This window comes from Artemia sp. Qi Xiang Cuo, chromosome 18 (assembly GCF_049724085.1).
Source record: "Artemia sp. Qi Xiang Cuo chromosome 18, ASM4972408v1, whole genome shotgun sequence".
NCBI classification, from domain to species: Eukaryota; Metazoa; Arthropoda; class Branchiopoda; order Anostraca; family Artemiidae; genus Artemia; species Artemia sp. Qi Xiang Cuo.
The window spans coordinates 33,055,203-33,075,237 of NC_142811.1; the positions used below are offsets into that span (position 1 = coordinate 33,055,203).

Sequence of the window (20,035 nt, forward strand, 5' to 3'; positions counted from 1 at the left end):
TTTTGGTACTGGTGTATTATACGCCACTCACTCAAGTTTACACTGTGTAAAACTCGAGAACAAACCGGTTTCTTCGCCAGTTTCTTTCAGGTTAGCACGAGACAATACAAAGACAAGTGACATAATAGATGTGAAATATATAATTTGGGCTATATATTTGCACATAAGGTATTTAGTAATAAGTAATTATTACCATTGGTATAATAAGTAATAAGTATTATAATAGGTAATAAGTTAAGTATTTGGACACTTTGAAGTCAGAAAACAATTTTTACTTCATAATATACAGAATAATTGTACCTACTTTACTTCCCCCCCCCAATGTCCAAATATATAGCCCAAATTTATTTCTAAAGTAACGAAGAAACCGGTTTGTTCTCACATCGTAAGTTTTACACATCGTAAACTTGCGTAAGTGGCGTATAACACGCAAGTATCGGAATTTTGAATGGAGAGAGAGCTGGATTTCCCGGTAGTATCTAAAAACGATCAGGAATTAAATTAAAAAAAAACTAGTTTTTCCAACTAAAACTAAGAAATTATAACGTATATGAAAGAAGTTGCCCCTTCCACAGACCCTTGCTCTTTACGCTAGAATTAAAATTATTGTCCAAATTCTTTAAGAACGATTCCTGAAACACAATGGCCGTTTAATTAGAACAATAAACTTTGTTTTAAAATTCAATAAAAAAAAACTTTAACGTTAACATTGAGGTCTTGAGGAGGAGGCAACCCCTTTCATATATGTAATAATTTCAGTTCGTTTTAAGGTTTGATGTTACTCCTTACTTTCATTTGAAAAACTTGTTTTTTTATTTAATTACGTACAAATAGTACTTGTTAATGGGAAACATAAGTTTCTAAAAGAAAAGTAAAGAGACTCATTAAACCAAAAATGAGCAGAAATAGTCAAATAATCTTCAAAGTAAAAACTATGGAGTCTAATAGAAAAAACATAAAGTATTTTTTTCTACGAAAAAGACGATGTCAATAAAAATTTAATGGAAATTAATTTTTAAAAAAAATTCTACAAAACAAATATGCCAAAGAATAGTAAACAGCTTCGTTAAGCCAAAAATAAGTAGAAATAAATTTAAATAGTTTCCCAAGCGTAAAACTGCCACAAATGGCCATCAATAAATGAATTACACCCAAAACGAACAGAGACTACAATAAATAACCGAGTCAAACTCAAAAAAAAGCAAAACTTAACATGAGTAGGGCTGACAACCCCCACACCTCCTCAAGACCAGAACATAATTTGTACTTTACTGAAAACAAAATACATTTTAAATGTTTTCACTTTTTTGACTTTAACAAATAAAGAAGTATTAAGACTATAAGGAATAGATATCAGAATATGTATAACAAACTGACAATACACGATTATTGTTTTTTTCAGTAAGGTGGTTTTTTCTGTATTGGTTTTTTCAGTTCTGGTCTTGAGAAGACATGGGTGTTGTCAGCCATACTCCTTTTAATTTTTGCTCGTCGTGAGTTTGACTAGGCTATCTATTATAATTTCAGTTAGTTTTGGGTTTCATTTATTTGCTAATGGTGGTTTGTGGTAGTTTTACAGTTGGAAGATAAGAAAAACAAACCCGTAGAATTTGACAACGCTTTCGTCCGTAAAAACTTCACAATTTAGAATTTGTTGGTTCCCAAAGCCAACTATCTTTTCAAAGGATAGCTACACCTTCTTAAACTTTTTGGTGCCATATGTTTTAGATTAATTTTGATGATTGTTCGCCTACATATTTTTTCTTCTTCAATTGTTCTTTTAATTTGGCGCCCGCTACTGCCAAAAATTGCAGAAGTTCATATGCAAGTCTTTTCAACACAAATAGATTTGTGTGATTTTTTTTCTAAGTTTTTAAGATACTTCTCGTGTGTAAATTCCTCTATTTCCCGTTCCTTAGCACTTTTCAACGAAACTAAAAAAAACTCAAATAAAAGTCTCGAATTTAGAAACCTTATTTTCCACAGGAGAGGGGGGGTATTTTCCGCGAGGGTATTTTCCAGGGAGGGGGTATTTTCCGCGGGAGTTACTTTCCGTGGAAAATATCCCCTCACGGAATATACCCCTCCCCCAGAAATTAACCCCTGCAGAAAATACTCCCCCCCCCCCGTGGAAAATAAGGCTTCCAAATTTTAAAATCTTTATTTGAGTTTTTCTTTAATTTCTTTGAAAAGTGCGGACGGACAGGAGTATGGGAGTATGGCTGACAACACCCATGTCTTCTCAAGACCAGAAAAAAAGTTGCACCTTACTAAAAAAAACAATAATCGTGTATTGTCAGTTTGTTATACATATTCTGATATCCATTCCTTATGGACTTAATACTTCTTTATTTGTTAAAGCCAAAAAAGTGAAGATATATTTTGTTTTCAGTAAAGTGAATTTTTTTTCTGGTTTTGAGAAGGTGTGGGGGTTGTCAGCCCAACTCATGTTAATTTCTGCTTGTTTTGAGTTTGAGTCGGTTATTTATTGTAATTTCTGTTCGTTTTGGGTTTAATTCATTTATTGATGGGTATGTGTGGTAGTTTTACGCTGGGAAAATTATTTGAATTTATTTCTACTCATCTTTGGCTTAACGAAGCTGTTTACTATTCTTTTACATACTTGTTTTGTCGAAAAATTTTTTTTTAATAATTTCTGTTCATTTTTTATTGGCATATTTTTTTTCATAGAAAAAATATTTTATATAATTTTTCTTATATTAGATTCCATAGTTTTTACTTTGAAGATTATTTGACTTTAATTTTGCTTCATTTTGGTTTAATGATGCTATTTACTTTTCTTTAAAAAACTTGTTCTGTATGTTCTCCATTAACAACCACTATCTGTAAGTAATTAAATAAAAAAAACAACAAGTTTTTCAACTGAAAGTAATAAGCAACATCAAACCTTAAAATGAACAGGAATTACAATGTATATGAAAGGGTTTGCTTCCTCCTCAAGACCTTGCTCTTTACAGTAAAGTCTTTTTTTTTACAGAATTTTAGACCTAAGCTTACTGTTCTAATTAAACGGCCATTGTGTTTCAGGAATTGTTCTTAAAGAATTTGGACAAAAAGTCAAAACTTTAGCGCAAAGAGCAAGGTCTTGTTGAAGGGGCAACTCCTTTCATATACGCATTTCGCCCCAAATTCAAGAGCTCTCTGGTAGTATTTTGTAGTTGTGTTACGTTTTTAAAACCCCTGTCTGAGGTTTACGTTTTAATTAAAACTCTTGCACACTTGCTTCGCTTGTACTTCATAAGGAAACAGACAGCAACCGCAAGTACTTTCCAGCTGATGACAAGAAAAACATGAACTTTATGAACCATTTTTCTAAATTATGAACCATTTATGAACCTAGGTTAAAAATATGAACTTTTTCATAATTTTGAGCCTAGTGAAAAAGCCTGTATTGGACCAAATAGTGGGCTAGAATTCTTTATTTTCCTGTCAGCTTGAAACTTTCAAGTCATTACTTAGGCTAAGTAGACCTTGATTGGGGGGAAAAGGTCGTTGGGAACTTGAAAATAGGCTAAGGCTAATAAAATTTTCCTCAAAGCCACACCGGGTCCTACATGACAATACTGCCTAGTTAGATAAAAGTTTTTCTTATAAATAGTATTTAATCACGTTTTGAAACTGTGTAACACAGACGAAATAAACCTGAAATATATCTGCCAACTAACATGAGATAATCGAGCTGATTTTCCGTCATGTCTTATAAGCCTGCTTAGGGAACGAAAAAGAAAACTGAGGTATAGCCTACCTCTGTTTCTAAAGTATTATATCTCAAATTACAGATATAGCTCTCTTTTAGTATACGCGTATTACAAGAGTTACAATATCCAAATAATAATAAGCAACATAAATATACAAGGTAATAATAATAATAACAATAATAGTAAATAAAATATACAAGCGGTTTTTAAAGTAAGCTGTGTTAAGGAAATACCTCTTCACCAGAACTATCTTGGGTAGCTCTCTCGCCTTCAGCCGTCTTTTCTGGGGTTGTGGCCTTGATTGGCGATAAAACAGCCGAAACTTCACGATCTTCTTGAGTCACAGCATCGCTGGGGCAAATGTCTGGCTTAACATTTGGCATAGGTTTTTTTGACTTGCTAAAATTTGCATCGGTGAATTCCACTGGACTAGACTATAATAATGATATATTACTATGTGGACAAATTCAAATTTCAAATTATTGTTTTCAGAACCAAAATAAATGATTGAAAGGTAAAAGCACACATAGGTGCAAGAATGTTATATAGCTCAATATTATAACAAATTATTACGGAATAGGTAGAACCCTTTCAAGGCTTTTCCGTAGAGGCTTAACTGTCACAAGCAGCGTCCCTGACCCTTCAACAGCTCTGCCTGAAGCTAGCTGGCAAAAAGTAAGAAAGTGAAGCAAGTCAGAACGTAGAATAATTTACACTACCAGATGCACTATAAAAAAAAAAAAAAAAAACTTTAGCTAAACGTCTAAAGGACAGGGACAGGTCATTGGATGGATTCTTGTGCTCCCTTCAACACTTATCCGGCACCCATAGTTACAAAAATTGACAAAAATCGTATTATTTGCTCCAATGAATGACGCCTATGATCAAACAATTCGTGGTAACGACCTGTAAGTAACGGGCGACTCGTCCTAATAACAATCAAAACTCCCAAAAACGCAGTTTTCAGAGCAACATATATACATATATATATATATATATATATATATATATATATATATATATATATATATATATATATATATATATATATATATATATATATATATATATATATATATATATATATATATATATATATATATATATATATATATATATATATATATATATATATATATATATATATATATATATATATATATATATATATATATATATATATATATATATATATATATATATATATATATATATATATATATATATATATATATATATATATATATATATATATATATATATATATATATATATATATATATATATATATATATATGTGTGTGTGTGTGTGTGTGTGTGTGTGTGTGTGTGTATATATATATATATATATATATATATATATATATATATATATATATATAGCCTGAGAAAATTGCCTTGATTTTTCGAAAATGGGAAAAAAAAAGCTCAGAAAGAGGAGTAGTATTGAGGGAAATTACACCAAGTTCAGCAGAACAGAGAACCCTATTACGGAGTTTTTAAGCCCCTGGATAAAAAAAAAAACGAAATTGTGTATATTTTTCCGAGAAGGAAATTCATGGATGCGCGCTCATTGATATATTTCTTTATATATTTGTTTTTTAACTTTAACAACAATTTATATACAAATCAATATGATCCACCCAAAACCAAATGGTTGACGAGTGGTAAATCATGTAAAAAAAAAAACACATTCATATAACATCTTCTAAATTCAGTATAATAAGAAAGAAAAAAAAGAGAAAAAAAAATAAAAATTGTAGTAATACTACAGGGGCAGAAACTACATACCATATCCATCCTGTGGGGTCACACTCACCAACCAACAAAGAATTACAACTTAACTTAAATAAAATCATATCTCCTCCAAAACAAACAAAACTGAAATTCATACTTGGTTGATAATTTTTCTTTCAATTTTCCAATGAATTAACTAAAATTTTCTATCTTCTTCATATCATTGTCCAAATTATTCCTTAATTTTTATACCCTTTATAATAAAAGAAAACGTGGACCTGGCAGACAGTATAGGCGGAGTATAATAATCATTCTTACTCCTAGTATTTTGGTTATATACATTCCATCAGCTATAAAACCAACCGTTAAAACACTCCGGCAGCTGGTTCACATTTTACCTATACATAAACACTAGTATATAAAATTGATGAAGCTCCGCCACCGGCAACATCCTAAGATCCCTATAAACTTTTCATTTGTTTGGTTTCTTTTAGAGGTGATCGTACCAAGCCAATGGTCCTAAAATATCAAGTGGGGGTTCATTCGAGCAGAAATTGAAATTTCCTAGTACTCTTGTTGAGTATCAATAGACACTGTGCCACAGGAAACTGGCATTCTCCGCAACTTTCCAGCGCAAAACAACATTTTTGGCCCAAAAGCTCGAAAGAGCTATCAAACAAAAATTCTGAAATAGCCAATCGATCAAAATTATCAAAAAAACTAATCACGAAATTATCAAAAACTTTGATTCAGCTAGTTTCAGAAGCTAGGATATCACGCCACTGGCGCATTCGGTCTTAAAGATGCACGTTTTCCATACAAAATAAACCAAATACACCAGGATATTAAGCTTCATTTAACCAAATTCATCCATTTATTGTTTAACAAAGTTATGTACACCTTAACAAAACAATATTTGGTAGCGATCCTTTATTTCTTTCTTATCAACTATGGCAATCCTTGGACTTATTAAAACAGTTAAATAAAGAGAATTGTGTAACAATGCATCAGCTATTAAGAAGGAGGGACAGTGGACATGTGTGTAGATGAAGAGGGGGGGATTAATCCTCAAAAAGTGTGCTCTTATGCACACATTTTCTAACTCTTAGTGAATCTTCTGATAAATTTAAAAGGAGGCTGGGGGGGGGGGAGGGGAGGTTAATTAGAAATTAACCTTTAATCTCCCTTTATTCCTAGGAATATTTTAGAGCAAGTCTTTGCTATCGGTTTGGCGGAGTGAAAGCTCTCCTCTTATTGCACAATTATATTTTCTGTGTAAGATACACGATATTTATCATATGCTTACCGGCATTAAGAAGGGAGAGGCTGGGAGGCATCAAGAGCCTCGCGAGGAAATTTCTGAGGGTAGAGATGGATGTTTCTACCAGCACCTTAGTTTTAATAATATTTAAATGGAAATATTTCTCACTTTATTATTTCTATACATTTTTAATGTATATTCATTAAAAATGTATAGAAACATTTCTCAAGGGGAGATTGGCCCTGGTCCCCCTGGCGTTGTCCATGGAATAAAACTTAAAATGAACAGAAGTTAGTCCGTATGTGGATAGATGCCCCTCCTTAACCCTCTACTCTTCAAGCTAAAGTTTAACTTTTTATTTTCCATTCTTTAGAAACAACTACTCAAACATAATGGCGATCGGGATGGAATAAAAGTATTTTTCACAATGCTTCAAGAACGGGAGAGCTTATTGCGCATTTGCTATAAAAAATGAAATTTACAGAAAAAATGTTTTAAAAGGTGACTGTCGTACATCATAGGCAGCGCAATTGCGCTGCCTAATCTGAGCAGAAATTAATCTGAGTAGGGTTCTAAACCCTATGCTTTCTAAAGGCCAGAATATAATTTGTACTTTACTGAAAAAAATTCTTTTAAATGTTTTCAGTTATAATTTTAAGAAAACAAAAATTAATTAATATTTTAAGGAATAAATATCAGCATATGTATATTAAACAGACAATGCACATTTTTTTCAATAAATTCGTTTGAATTTTTTTCAATAAAGTACAAATTATATTTTGGCTTTTAGAAAGCATATGATTGACTTATTTACTTATTTACTTTTATTGAGTTTGACTTATTTTAATTTCTGTTTGTTTTGGGTTTCATTTATTTATTGATACTCATTTGAGGTAGTTTTATGCTTGATAGATTATTTGATTCTGTTTTTGGTTTAATGGAGTTCTTTACTTTTTTTTGAAAAACTTATTTGTGCAAAAAGAGTTTTTTTGATTAATTAATGTCAAGAAAAGATTCAGTGATTAGAAGTGACCAACGGTGGTATTGTTTTGGCTCCGAATATCCTGGAACAGATGAACCTAATTCAATCTCCTGTCGCCAGTGCTGTGCCTGTTTAGTATTGGTCTAATCAACCCTGCTCTTAAATTAAATTAAAAAACAAATTTTTCAACTGAAAGTAAGGAGCAGCATTAAAACTTACAAACAGAAATTATTCTGGGAGGGGCTGCCCCTTCCTCAACCCACGCTCTTTACGCAAAAGTCTTAGAGTTCTTTAAAAATACTTCTCATTTAATTTCAATGGCCCTTGTGTTTCAGGAGTCGTTCTTAAAGAATTAAGACGAAAGTCAAAATTTCAAATTTTCGAAAGTTAAAGAAAAAGGACAAAAAGTTAAAATAATCCACATATTTCAGCATCTGTATTTAATGCAAATAGTAACACTGCAGAAATTACGAAGCATTTTAATAAGTACGCAAAACAACTTCTATGGCTACCTTTTTTGGCTAGCGGCGAATTTGTATCAATTAGATACGGGGTGGCTGGCCAACTTGACACTGTCCAACGAAGAAACCAAATATATTAACAACAGGTAAACCCTGATAATTATTTCCTAAATATCCTTCGTTGTGCTAGTCTTGTCGTTTAAGCGCTGATTTAAGTTTGTGTGTTTTTTTTTTTTCTTCTTTTCTTCTTTTCTACTCCATTAATTATATTTCTGTGCAACATGACGGGTATATATATATATATATATATATATATATATATATATATATATATATATATATATATATATATATATATATATATATATATATATATATATATATATATATATATATATAAACTTGGACGTCTGACACTCACCAAGCCTTTAATATCAACACGTGGCTCTATTTTCAATGGACTGAGTACTATATTTTTCCTTTCAACAATTGATCGTCCATCATCTTTTGCCGATATCGCATCATCCCTGAATGCTTTTACTTCCTCGCAACTTCCTCTTCTTTCTTTAGTGAGAACATCGAGTTTATGTGCTAGTAGCGAACCGCGTCGGTCCATCTGACCGCAGTCATCCACTAGTTTTTCGGGTAAGCATTGCGTTTCACCAAGCGCAATTTTCTGTGCAGCTTGTCGTCCCCCGAGACGCCAAACTTGGGACGGAGCTGCTTTCAAACGAACCTCTAGCTCCTAAAATATGTTCAAAAGTTAAAAAAAAAGTATTGACGCTTAACCCATAAAAGAAAAGAAGAAACTTAGCGATTTACACGGCTTGCACATTTTTTCTTTATCATTTACAAAGAGTCTACAGAGAAAATGAAATAATTGCACTATTAAGAAAATTTTTGAATTTATGGATTATTCTGACACCTCTTTGGTTACTTAAGTTACTTTTGATAAATTTACATGACATTATTTCGTCAAACTTTATATCAAATTTACATAATACCTGTATTTGGCAGCGATCAGCGATATTTCTTTCTTATCAACAATGGTAATCCTTGGATTTATTAAACCGGTCTAATAAAGAACGATAAAACAGAACACCAGAAGAGGAAACCTCGGGCTATCTGAGAAAATTTAAAGTTAGACAATTGAAAAAGCTTTCTATTCATTTAAAACTTGCTGAAATTAATAGTTTAGCTTCAATAAATAAATATAGGTGAAGCTATTATAATGAACAAGAATTCCATGCTTTTATAAAAGGTTCAAAAGTAAAACCAAAGATTGTTAAGCCCTTTCTTATACTGTGATGAAATCGTTCACTTCAGAGAGAAAGTGATCTCGCTCACAATCACGGAAGAAAATATAGAATTAAAAAATGGCTGTTTTCTTTATTTTGCATACAACAAACCAACCCATTTTAACAAGACATGGAGCTATAAGTAATACTCTTTTCTCAAAATTTTGTATTAGTAATACCATATTCTTTTTATCGATAAAAAATAAACGTAGCCAATTCTTTTTTATTCAACGTTACATATTCATTCGGAGCCAGCAGTAGAATGTTCAAGCCCTACAAAGCAGGGGCTTCCGGGCCCACATTCACAATGTCGTAACATCCGATATATAAGGGCTTATCTCAAAAAAGTTTGCAGAGTATCAAAAATAAGGTTCTTAAGATATTCACGGGAATTATTTTTATTAACGGATTAAAAAGAGCAGAAATCTGAAAAATTATGGTCTGTTGCCAAATAACTTAACTTCATTTGGATTGGCAGTACTTAGAATTATACTACGTAGACATACTAAAACGTCTGTTTTTTGCAATCATGACCCCCCCCCCCCCTATTTTCCATTAGGTAGAATAAGTGCGGCTAAAAGATAAAGTCCAGAATCTTTCTCACTTTCTTACTTGTTTTTGACAAAAAAAAATTACCATTTCCTTCTGGGTATTAAGATATAATAATTGTGGTTTTAACATGTTCAAACCCCGAAGATATTTATCGATGGAAATACCCGTCACAGGTTAGATCCCATTATAATGAGCATAGGTTTACTACCTTTTTGTCAGGTTGCACCATCGCGATTCCTAGAAAAAGCTTTCTAACATGTATTTTGGAAGGATTCTTAATAAAACCACATTTGTTTTATTATTAAACTCTACAATACGGCGACTACCTTTAAGGTCAATGAGAATAACCTGTGTTTCCTTTTTTTGTTCCTTCTTTTTTTAGGTATATACATCATCTGCAATATACTTTTCTAGTCTCATAACGTATCTTTGAAAGAAAAATAAATTTTAGTTATTTGACATATATAAATAGAAAAGGTGTCGATACAAAAACACACAAATATATATATATATATATATATATATATATATATATATATATATATATATATATATATATATATATATATATATATATATATATATATATATATATACAAAAATCAAAGTTATTCTAAAAACAAAGCTCATTTCCGGCCGCCTTTAGAAGCCTTAACTGCACAAAATATGTGTAATTCGCAGCTCCAAAAACCCAATAGGTCATTTTTGGTAACATTTAACGCAATAAGAGAATTTACGAGTTTCTACTCATATGCGAAGTTTTTTCTTGCAACAATTATACCCTTGAAACGTTTAAGAGAAGAATTTTATCCTTTCTTCTTCCTCCTAATCCAAGCAAAAATAAAGACAAATCTGAGAATTTCGTATTTTTGGCTTTCTTTAAAGCTTGATAATTCTTGCAGGGAAAAGTGTTTTTTTAAGATAAGTTTGGCAGCTCAAGCTGGGTGGCTTCTGTGAATAAGTATTATTAAAACAGGCTCCCTATCAACCATTATAACCTTGATCTTTCGTAAGTCGTTACATTTTCGAGATTTTTTTTTACATTTTAATGACTTTAAATCTCACAAAAATCGTTTTCAGCACAATGGAGGGAGCCAAATGCCCCCCGCCCCAAATGGCACCACTGCCAACCACAGGACACACATTTAACAAACGCTCGATTTCAAAGACTTATCTCAACAATGCAAAGCTTAAAGTCACCTAATAGAAAAAAGCAACCCCTCCTGTGCCAAAAAACAGCTACCATCTCTTTTTAAGTATGTTCTTGCTTTTCTGCAACAACTTTTGTTTTCCGTTTGAAGAATTTTTTTTTTTTTCGTATACAACAAAAAAGCCTCTAGGGTGCCATGGCTGAATGCATACTGAATAAGGGAGTGCAAAGACATGACACAGGCAGGGCCACCTACAATGCTTCTACCTCCACATCCGAACAAAATGACTAAGTTCTAGGGCAACATAATTTTATAAAATGGGTATTAATAAGCTGGCGGACCACTGGCTAAGTCACTCAGCTGGATTGAGAGCTATGTTAAATATCAGTTTAAGTAAGGCCTTCAAATGCATAGAAAGTTTTTTGTTTTGTTTTTTCATTTGATTTTCACCGTATTCCAAGACGTATATTACTTTCTGAACAGTTTTTGAGGAAATAGACGGTTTTAAGTGAAGGCTTAATTAGGTGAAAACTATCTTTAAAAAAACCTAAATTAAGCATTTTTCGGATTAGGAAAGAAAGATGATTTGGCATGACACATGGAGCCAGACAAAATAATTTTATTTCGATTACACTGCTTCAGCTTCTATAGAATTATGCGCTTTCGCAAAATTTGACTTGAGCGCCTAAAGTAGAAATTTTTGAAGCAGATGGTTCAGTAGTCGTTACGAGAGGTATCTTTGATTAATTAGTCACTTTTATAAAAAATAAAATAGGTAGAAAAACTGAAAACCTTGACAGGAGTAGTATACGGAGTATTTTCTGGAGTTGCTTCAATAGCCTGTTCAGCAACAGGAAACTTTTGTTGAAATGCACTTTTTTCTAGGGGTGTGCTACCACGACCAAGACCCTAGAAGAAAATAAAAATACACATGATTATTCATATTCCTTACTGAGAAGAATTGCTAGAAATTACTCCTAACAGACGGAATCTCACCAAAATGCATGAGATCTAGCAATCAAGACTACCTACCAAGTTTATTTATTACAAATTATTCAAGTTAGATCTATTTGAGTCTAGCTACCAAGACTAATCCAAACACCCGATCTCTACAAGTAATTGATTTTAAGCTCACAACTTATGAGCTGAATTTTCCAACATTACCTAATAACCCAGCGACTGAAAGTCAAGACATAATTGTTATCTCGAATGTACCTAAGAATTTAAATAACCCAGCGAAACGCAGAGATGTAATAGACAAGATATTGGGACATGAACCAATTAGCAGCTGCCAAAACTGCTGCCAAAACAGAGCCTTAGATACGTATTAAGTTGAGTGCATTGTTTGAGAGTAGTTCTGTGGTTCCATGCGAATTGTCTGGCATTAATTATTGCCAATCTAGCTTCCTGATTCTCCCTCGATTTTCTAAGGCTTGCCTTCAGCTTTTGAAAATTCATCTTTCAAGGGGTTCTCTTAGTAGACCTAGTGATAGTTATGTTCTGTTCTTGGGTATTTTGCTTGATGACAATATCTCCTTCAAGCATCATATTAGTCAAATTAAAAAGAAGATATACAGGAATCCAGGAATTCTTAGAAATTTTAGACTTATTTTTCTGGGTAGATTCTAAAACTTTTCTTGTGCAGTTTAACTCAATCTTAAGTTACTTATACCCCCGCTATATGGATGTCAACCTTTTCTTCCCTTTTGATATCGCACTAGGATATATGATAAAGCAAGGAACTTTATCATTGACGCAAACTTATATTAATAAGCCGTTGTTTGGTTTAAATTCACTTTATAATAGTTCATGTTTGTCATTTAATTTTTCTTCAATTACAGAGTGATGTTCCAGCGGCCCTTAAAATTAGACATCTTTCGTCTCTGACCATTTTGCATATCATCTTCGTTAATACGATAATAATCGTATTCCATTCAGTCCATCAGTCAGATCATACTTTAAACCCTTGACTGCTTGTCAGTCAACCTGAAAAGCCTTACCTAAGTTGCCTAGGAAGTGTCATTCGCTTGGATACCTTTAGAAGGATTTTAAAAAAATTTCTGATCTCTGGTTAATTTATTTTAATATCCTTTTAATTATTTTACCTTCATTTCATCATTATTTCTTTTTACCCCCACGTGCGGTTGATTGGTCAAGTCAATTTTGGGTTGACTTGATAATTATGTATAGCAATTAGAACTGGCTGGGTTTTCAGAGGGTAGCCACGCATGGATGTTTGAGTTTTTGAGCTTTTTTTTTCTTCCCCAACTATTTTGGCCATACAGCCTAGCAGGGAGTTATATGATGTTGAATATTTTTTCTGATGTTATTGTGTGTATTTTCTTTTTTTCGTTTCTTTCTCCCTGCATTCCCGGCCAAAGAGCCCTGCGGAGGGTATTTGATGGGGATTGTTTCTGCTGACTATTAATATTGCATGTATGTTTGTTGAACGTTTCTTTTCGTCTCTCTCTTTCTCTCTCTCTCTCTCGTTGGAATAAATCTAACCTAAATCACAAAATTAAGCCTTTACTAGAAGGAATCGGAATTTACGAAAAACACGATGCCGAGTTCTTATATTATGTTGAAAACAACGAAACGTTCAACGAGGCCCGAGTAAGCACATCCTACAAGGCGCAGCAGGCCGGCTAAACTGCTGGCAGATGGCGAAAGATATGTCACAATTGAAATGAGTGTCACTATATACTTTTTAACGAAATGACTCCCAAATTCTAATAATACTAAAATTGCTGAATTTAGGATATTTTAGTCAATATACAAGAAAATCTGGACCAAAACCCATATTTAAGCTTTATTTATCCCGAAAGCGGACACAAACAAAATTGATTTCATAATTTAACTATTCCGAATTTGTATTTCACAACTGGATTAGAAATAAATTGCAATAATTACCAATAGAGATAAATGGTAATAATAGAAGGGAGGCGGACACAAGAAGAATGAGATTCTTTATCATTTTTTGTAAACAATATAAATTGAACTTCCTTGAAAAGCATTGGTTTGTAATCATACTCTGGTGTATAGATCTATATGAACAGAGGAGAGAAGGCCTTTATAGCTTAATATATATTTAAAGCCTAACCTGGACACTGTGTTCATTCGACCTTGTCAAATCTTACATGAGATCAAAATTTGGTTTTTAAGTTTTCCGCGCATCGAGTTTTTTTTTAAGAATTTATGTCCAAAAACTATTTAAAAATTACGATGTACAACTAAATATCGTTGCTCGATTTTCACATAAAACCCAAAATTATTTTGGGCAGCCTTTGAGCTAGAAGTACCGAAAATTTAACTCCTGATCACTCGAGTTCTCTCTATTATATCTACAAACGCAACCGGTGGACAAAACCAACTGGAAGAATCATTCCCGTTTTATAATACATTTTTCAATAAAGTAAATTGAAATTCCTTATACATAACAAATAAACAGAAACCTTAAATGTTCAAAAGGTTCTGTAAGCAAGGGTTATAATCAGTGAAGACGCTAAAAGTACGATTATTGCTTTTTTACCATTGAATCTTCTTGTCAAATATGATTAGCTAGTTAATAAGTATTTGAAGCAGTTCATACTCTTATTCTTTACTTATTTTCCTTAAATATTTAATAGATGGGGTTGTAATCCCTAACAGTGAATTTGACTGAGAGACAAATACAAAAACGCAAATACTGTACAACAAAAATAGATAAGCGACTGCCTCTGTCATAGTGCAAAAAATGAAATAAAACAGTGCCCAATCAGTGGTACTTGTGTCTGGACGCATGGCCTCGGACATGTGTTTGGTTTGTAAAATATAGTAACAAAGAAGTTTTCTTATACATAAAATATATTAAGAGTAAACAACGGTGTTTTGATTTTTCTCTGATAGTATAGCGATTTGATACAAAAAACGAACGCTAGAATCCCTACTTTTTGTTTATTTTTTTTACAGAATTTAACTCCCCCTTTACTATTTTATGGCATGTAATATTTGGGCAGGGGTAACCAATATAGAGATGCTTTCAATTTTTATCGGATTGATTTTTTTTACCGGTGTTTTCAATCACATTCTGTCAAATTGATTTTATCCTAACAAGCCAGACCAGCAGAATACCCACTACTGCCCCGTTCCTTTATTTAACAGTCCATTCTGAAGGAAGACGTATTGTGTTTAGATCTTGGTCGCACTGTTTTTCATTCACGGCAGAAGGAGCAATTCGGACACTTTCCAATGTAACACTGGTCGATAAATTTGTGTTGTTTCTGCTGGATTTTTGACACAGATTTCAGATACACAGTTTGATTTTTGCCATCAGCTACAGTTTTTATGTAAAAATCATAAATTCTGATGACACTTTCAAATTTTCTAATTCACAAAATTAGATTTTATCGCTCAGTAATTCGTTTTAATATATTAACTCTTGAATCGTACTGCATAGGCAGTTATACATATAAATTTGTTGATATTTTCCTTTATTCTGTATTATGTTCATCATGGTTCAAACTCGGCCTCGTTTTTAAACAGCGGGAACCGACACGGGTTGACAATCCGTACCACACGTTTTCAGAACTATGGGCTCAATATAAATCTTCTATATATCGTTTTCAGCCAACGTATTCGCTCTCGTTTTCAACACGTATCTGCTGAATCTAGAAACCGCTGATATACCAAGTTCATACTCGAGGTTCCATAGTTCTTGGCGTCCAGATTCAAAAATGAACCGTAAAAATGAATTCACTGATGCTTTTAAAAAATTAAGAAAAAACGAAAAATTATGAAGATCATAAAAAAAAACTATTCAAAAACAAACTGAAAATTATTGAAAATCTGAAGTATCATAGGCTATCGCACATCTTTACATTTCTTGATCCAATTCCAATAGCTGTGGGGGAGTATGATGATTACAACCCAGTCCCTTTATTCCTTTGACAACAAATAAAAATCTATAATTCCTGAGCACTAGTTCATGTCTTGCAATTTTGAAGATCCCTGCTCTATTCCAAGCCTTTCCAGCGTAAAGCCTTTTCAGTAGAGAGTTTGAACCACAGTTTATAGAATTATCCAGTAAGTTTGTCGCAGATCATTTCTGGTCTTCATTCTCGGTACGAACAAAAAGCTCCTCCCACTTATTTCTACATTAGCGGGTTAGTCTGTTTCCGTCAATCAATGAGAAATGGTCACAAAGTGCATTATTCGTAATAGCGGGTTTCCACTTGTTTCATGTCCAAGAGAAATCTGACTTGTCTACCCGTGAAAAGATCTAATGCCGCTTATGTTTATATCTGCAAAAACGTTCTCCGGAGCACTCGCACCTTGGTCCGGGTTTTTATAATGGGTGAGATAGGGTATGATCATACTGCTAATTTTATAAACTGTGGTTTGAACCCTCTGTTTATCTCTAAACCCTCTTTGTAAAAACTTTTCTTGTACTATGTGCAACAACCTATGTTGGAACCTACTGAGCCTGAAAACGAGGCTGATTTAGTATTCTGAGGCTGAATTAGAAGGATTAAGCGTAACGTTTCATTCGTTACACAACCAGTTGGACGGCAGAAAACTTAGTCATCATTTTTACGGGAGAGACTGTAGACATTTTGGCACGTATTTGTATGCAACCTAAATGTATTAAATATATCTATAAACTAAATTTTACTTCGTACATCAACTAAATATATTGTGCTCCTATATGAGTTCATTATAAGTCTTGTTTACGATATACCAAGTATCGCATTACCAATCATCCATAAACGAATTTCTCGATGTCTCCTGTTATAACACATGTTTATTAGCTCTGTACTTCAAATAGCTCATTTTTGTTCGATAAAACAAAACATTTTTTTCCAAACGAAAGTAAAGAGCAACATTCAAAGGAAAAATAAATCTGGATATGAAGGGGGCTACTACCCCCCTCCCCCCCCCAGATCTTCTCAACTGACATCATGTTAGAATGTAACAAATCTGACCAGTTGGTAATTACATGTGGTTTTACAGATTGCCTTTTAAAATACTTGAACTGAAGATTTTTTTTTTTTTTAAATAAATGCGGATAAGTAAGATACTTCATTCTCAATGTATTCTAATCAAAATAAAAATAAAAATCAGGCCGCACTTGTGTTAGAGCATTAGTTCTCGAAGCAATGAGGGGGGGGGGTTAGCATAAGGAACGATGAGTTGAGGAGACAGGATCGCCTCTCATATACAGGACAATTTTGGATCGTTTTGGTTTTTACTGTAGTTTGAAAGAACCAGTTTTTGCGTCATTTTTTGTCCGTTTTCAATATTATGTTCAGGGTTGACGTAAATATAAGGGCACTTCCAACTCCCTCAGTGCTAACATTTTACACTAAAAGTTGCTTTTCAATAGCATTGCTTCGAGAAAAAGGACCCATTTAGGTGTGTTCGATTTTCAAAATAAACTGGAAGTTTCTTAAATAATAAGGACCCAAATTCCAAGCTTTTCATTTCAGTTCAATTTTTAATCACTAAAGAGGGGAGTTGTCACTCTTAAGCGATCCTGTTGCACGCTTAATCCAAAAATATTACTTGGAATGAAGCACAGTTAGGGGGGTTAATTCTCCTCCTCTCCCATCCTCTATATTTATCTGAAGAAAATACCATTGCAAGTCAGAAAATATGTGCCTAAACATACACCTTCAAGGTTTCAAGCACCCCCCACCCCAAACTAAGATCTACTGACACTCCCATTTGTAGTCTGCACAACTATATACAATGCTGCTGCTGCTACTACTAACAACACACTTGCAGCACCAAGCCACCCGAGGCCAGCAGAGTTGGGCACGCTCCTCCTTCATCCGAGTCTATTCTAGGCCACCTTCTTTACACCCTATCTAGAAATTCCTATTTCTCTTAAATCTTTCCTTACGACATCCCACCCCATTAGGGGACGACCTACTTTTTGTTTGTCCCTAGATGGTGGGCCGACAAGAACGATCTTTGGCAATCTGCATTTAAGTACATATATTATAGCTTCAAATGATCAACTCAATCAAACGAGGAGAAAAAATAATAGTCTGTTATAGCCGTTGTTTTATGGACTACATATATCTTTAGGAACGAATTTCCATAATATTGTACCATAATATATGTGCCATTATATACCGTAAAATCTTCCTTCGATAGTATTTTGACCCTTTTGAAGCCGAAACTGCGATCTTGCACCACACAATGGCAGAAAACTGGCCTTTGTTCCAATGCGATATATTTTACTCCTGGAAAAGAGCACTAGATATTTTAAGTTTCATTCAAATGAACCTTCTCCCAATATTATATGAGTACCATTTCGATACGATCATTCCTGTGGAAAAAAGAAAAACATAAAGAAAAAGAAACAATGTCCATGCAAAACTGTGGTTTTCCTTGTTGTACAGGATAGGGCACAATAAGCCTCCAGGTTAATGGTCTCCGAAAATGCCAACTCCAAATGTGTACTTTTTACTTTAATTTAGCGTCATTTTTTACAGGTTTCAAGCTCTTTTCCAAAATTCTCGAAAATTTATTCTCGTAACAACAAACAGGTCATTTGATATTGAATCAAAATTATTGTTTCTAAAATAGTGCTATAGAGGGAATATCAATCTCTATACTGTTCCTTTAAAATCCGTTTTTTACGGCTACTATGGGCCCTGATTCGCTGTAGAAATGAATTTTTAGAAATATCCCAAATAATTTTCAAATTGCATTTTATTTTGAAGTTATCATTGATTACACACTGAGTGCTCACAGGTGGAAAATTTAGCTGTTTTGAACATAATGTACACGTTGACGAACTTCGGCTATGACAATTAAACCGTCTTTTTGGCAGCATACTTGCGGCAGAACTTTTTCCTTCTTTTCTTGCAGGAATTTATTTCTAAGATAACTTAACATACATGGAAAAATGTAAAAAATCAGCATTGGAGAAAAATCTAATAAACTCGATTAGTTTTCTTCCTTAAAATCTACTGTTTGTAGGCGTAAGAGCAGTAGGTTAAATTCGGAATGATTCAAGAAATTCTACTGAAGAAAGGGGGGCTATAACCCAGGACTCTTTTCGGACAAGTGTGGTCTTTAAAGTACTTTAGAGCTGTATCACTAATACTTGCCTGTAAATAAGACAGTCATAACAATTTATAACTCAGAAATCTCAAATCATTTTTTTTGTTCAGTTTTTCCTAATACATTAAATAAAAAAGTTAAGTACCAAGTTTTTTGTAGTTTCTAAGGCAGCTTTTTTGCGAAATGAGTTTTAAAGGAAGTCAACTTGACCCTCGATCTCCCCTAGGGATGCCCTAATAATAGTAAAAACTAAAATATATATTTCTTACAGTAATAGAAATAGGAGTAGTCGGGATCCCAGAACCAGCGGAATAAATAGCCTCATATATATTATTCGCCAGAGATATCCATTGACTGCTATCATTCATAATTGTTCTTAGGTTTTCACAGACTATCCCTTCAGGATCAGTGTGCTCAGGTAATTCTGGAATATCAAGCCCATCTAAAAAGAAAAAACAGATAACGTTAGAGCACATATTAAAAGAAGGATATAGAAAGTACAGTCCCCAAACTTGGATTACTTTGGAGAAACGCTTCAACTTAGAGCTATATTTCAATAGCTTAGAATAAAATGGTTTTCAAAATGGAAACACAGGTTTTCTTACAACAATATAAAAAAAGAAACGGTTTTAGTAAATGCCCTTGCTTCTCAGCCTGCAATGCAATTATGATTTAAAGTAAGCAGCGCCTAAAAATTAGTTTAAATTTAGCTTACATTACATCAGGATAAAATTTTCATTGTCGTCAATATTGTATTTTAATGTTTTCCACTTGAAACCCACTAGAAGAATAGAACAAAACTGGAGCCCACTAGGAGCCCAC

General features: G+C 33.2%; 1 protein-coding gene across 1 annotated transcript in view; it reads right to left on the reverse strand.

Moving 5' to 3' along the window:
- The window catches only part of Tsc1 (tuberous sclerosis 1 protein hamartin), a 191,544-nt gene that overhangs the window by 122,004 nt on the left and 49,505 nt on the right, over positions 1–20,035 (reverse strand). The window contains exons 7-10 of the mRNA XM_089103825.1: positions 19,483–19,655; positions 11,954–12,070; positions 8,582–8,905; positions 3,953–4,153 (exon numbers count right to left, since the gene is read on the reverse strand). Of these exons, the coding sequence (XP_088959951.1) occupies positions 3,953–4,153; positions 8,582–8,905; positions 11,954–12,070; positions 19,483–19,655 (815 nt within the window). The remainder of the gene's footprint in view (positions 1–3,952; positions 4,154–8,581; positions 8,906–11,953; positions 12,071–19,482; positions 19,656–20,035) is intronic.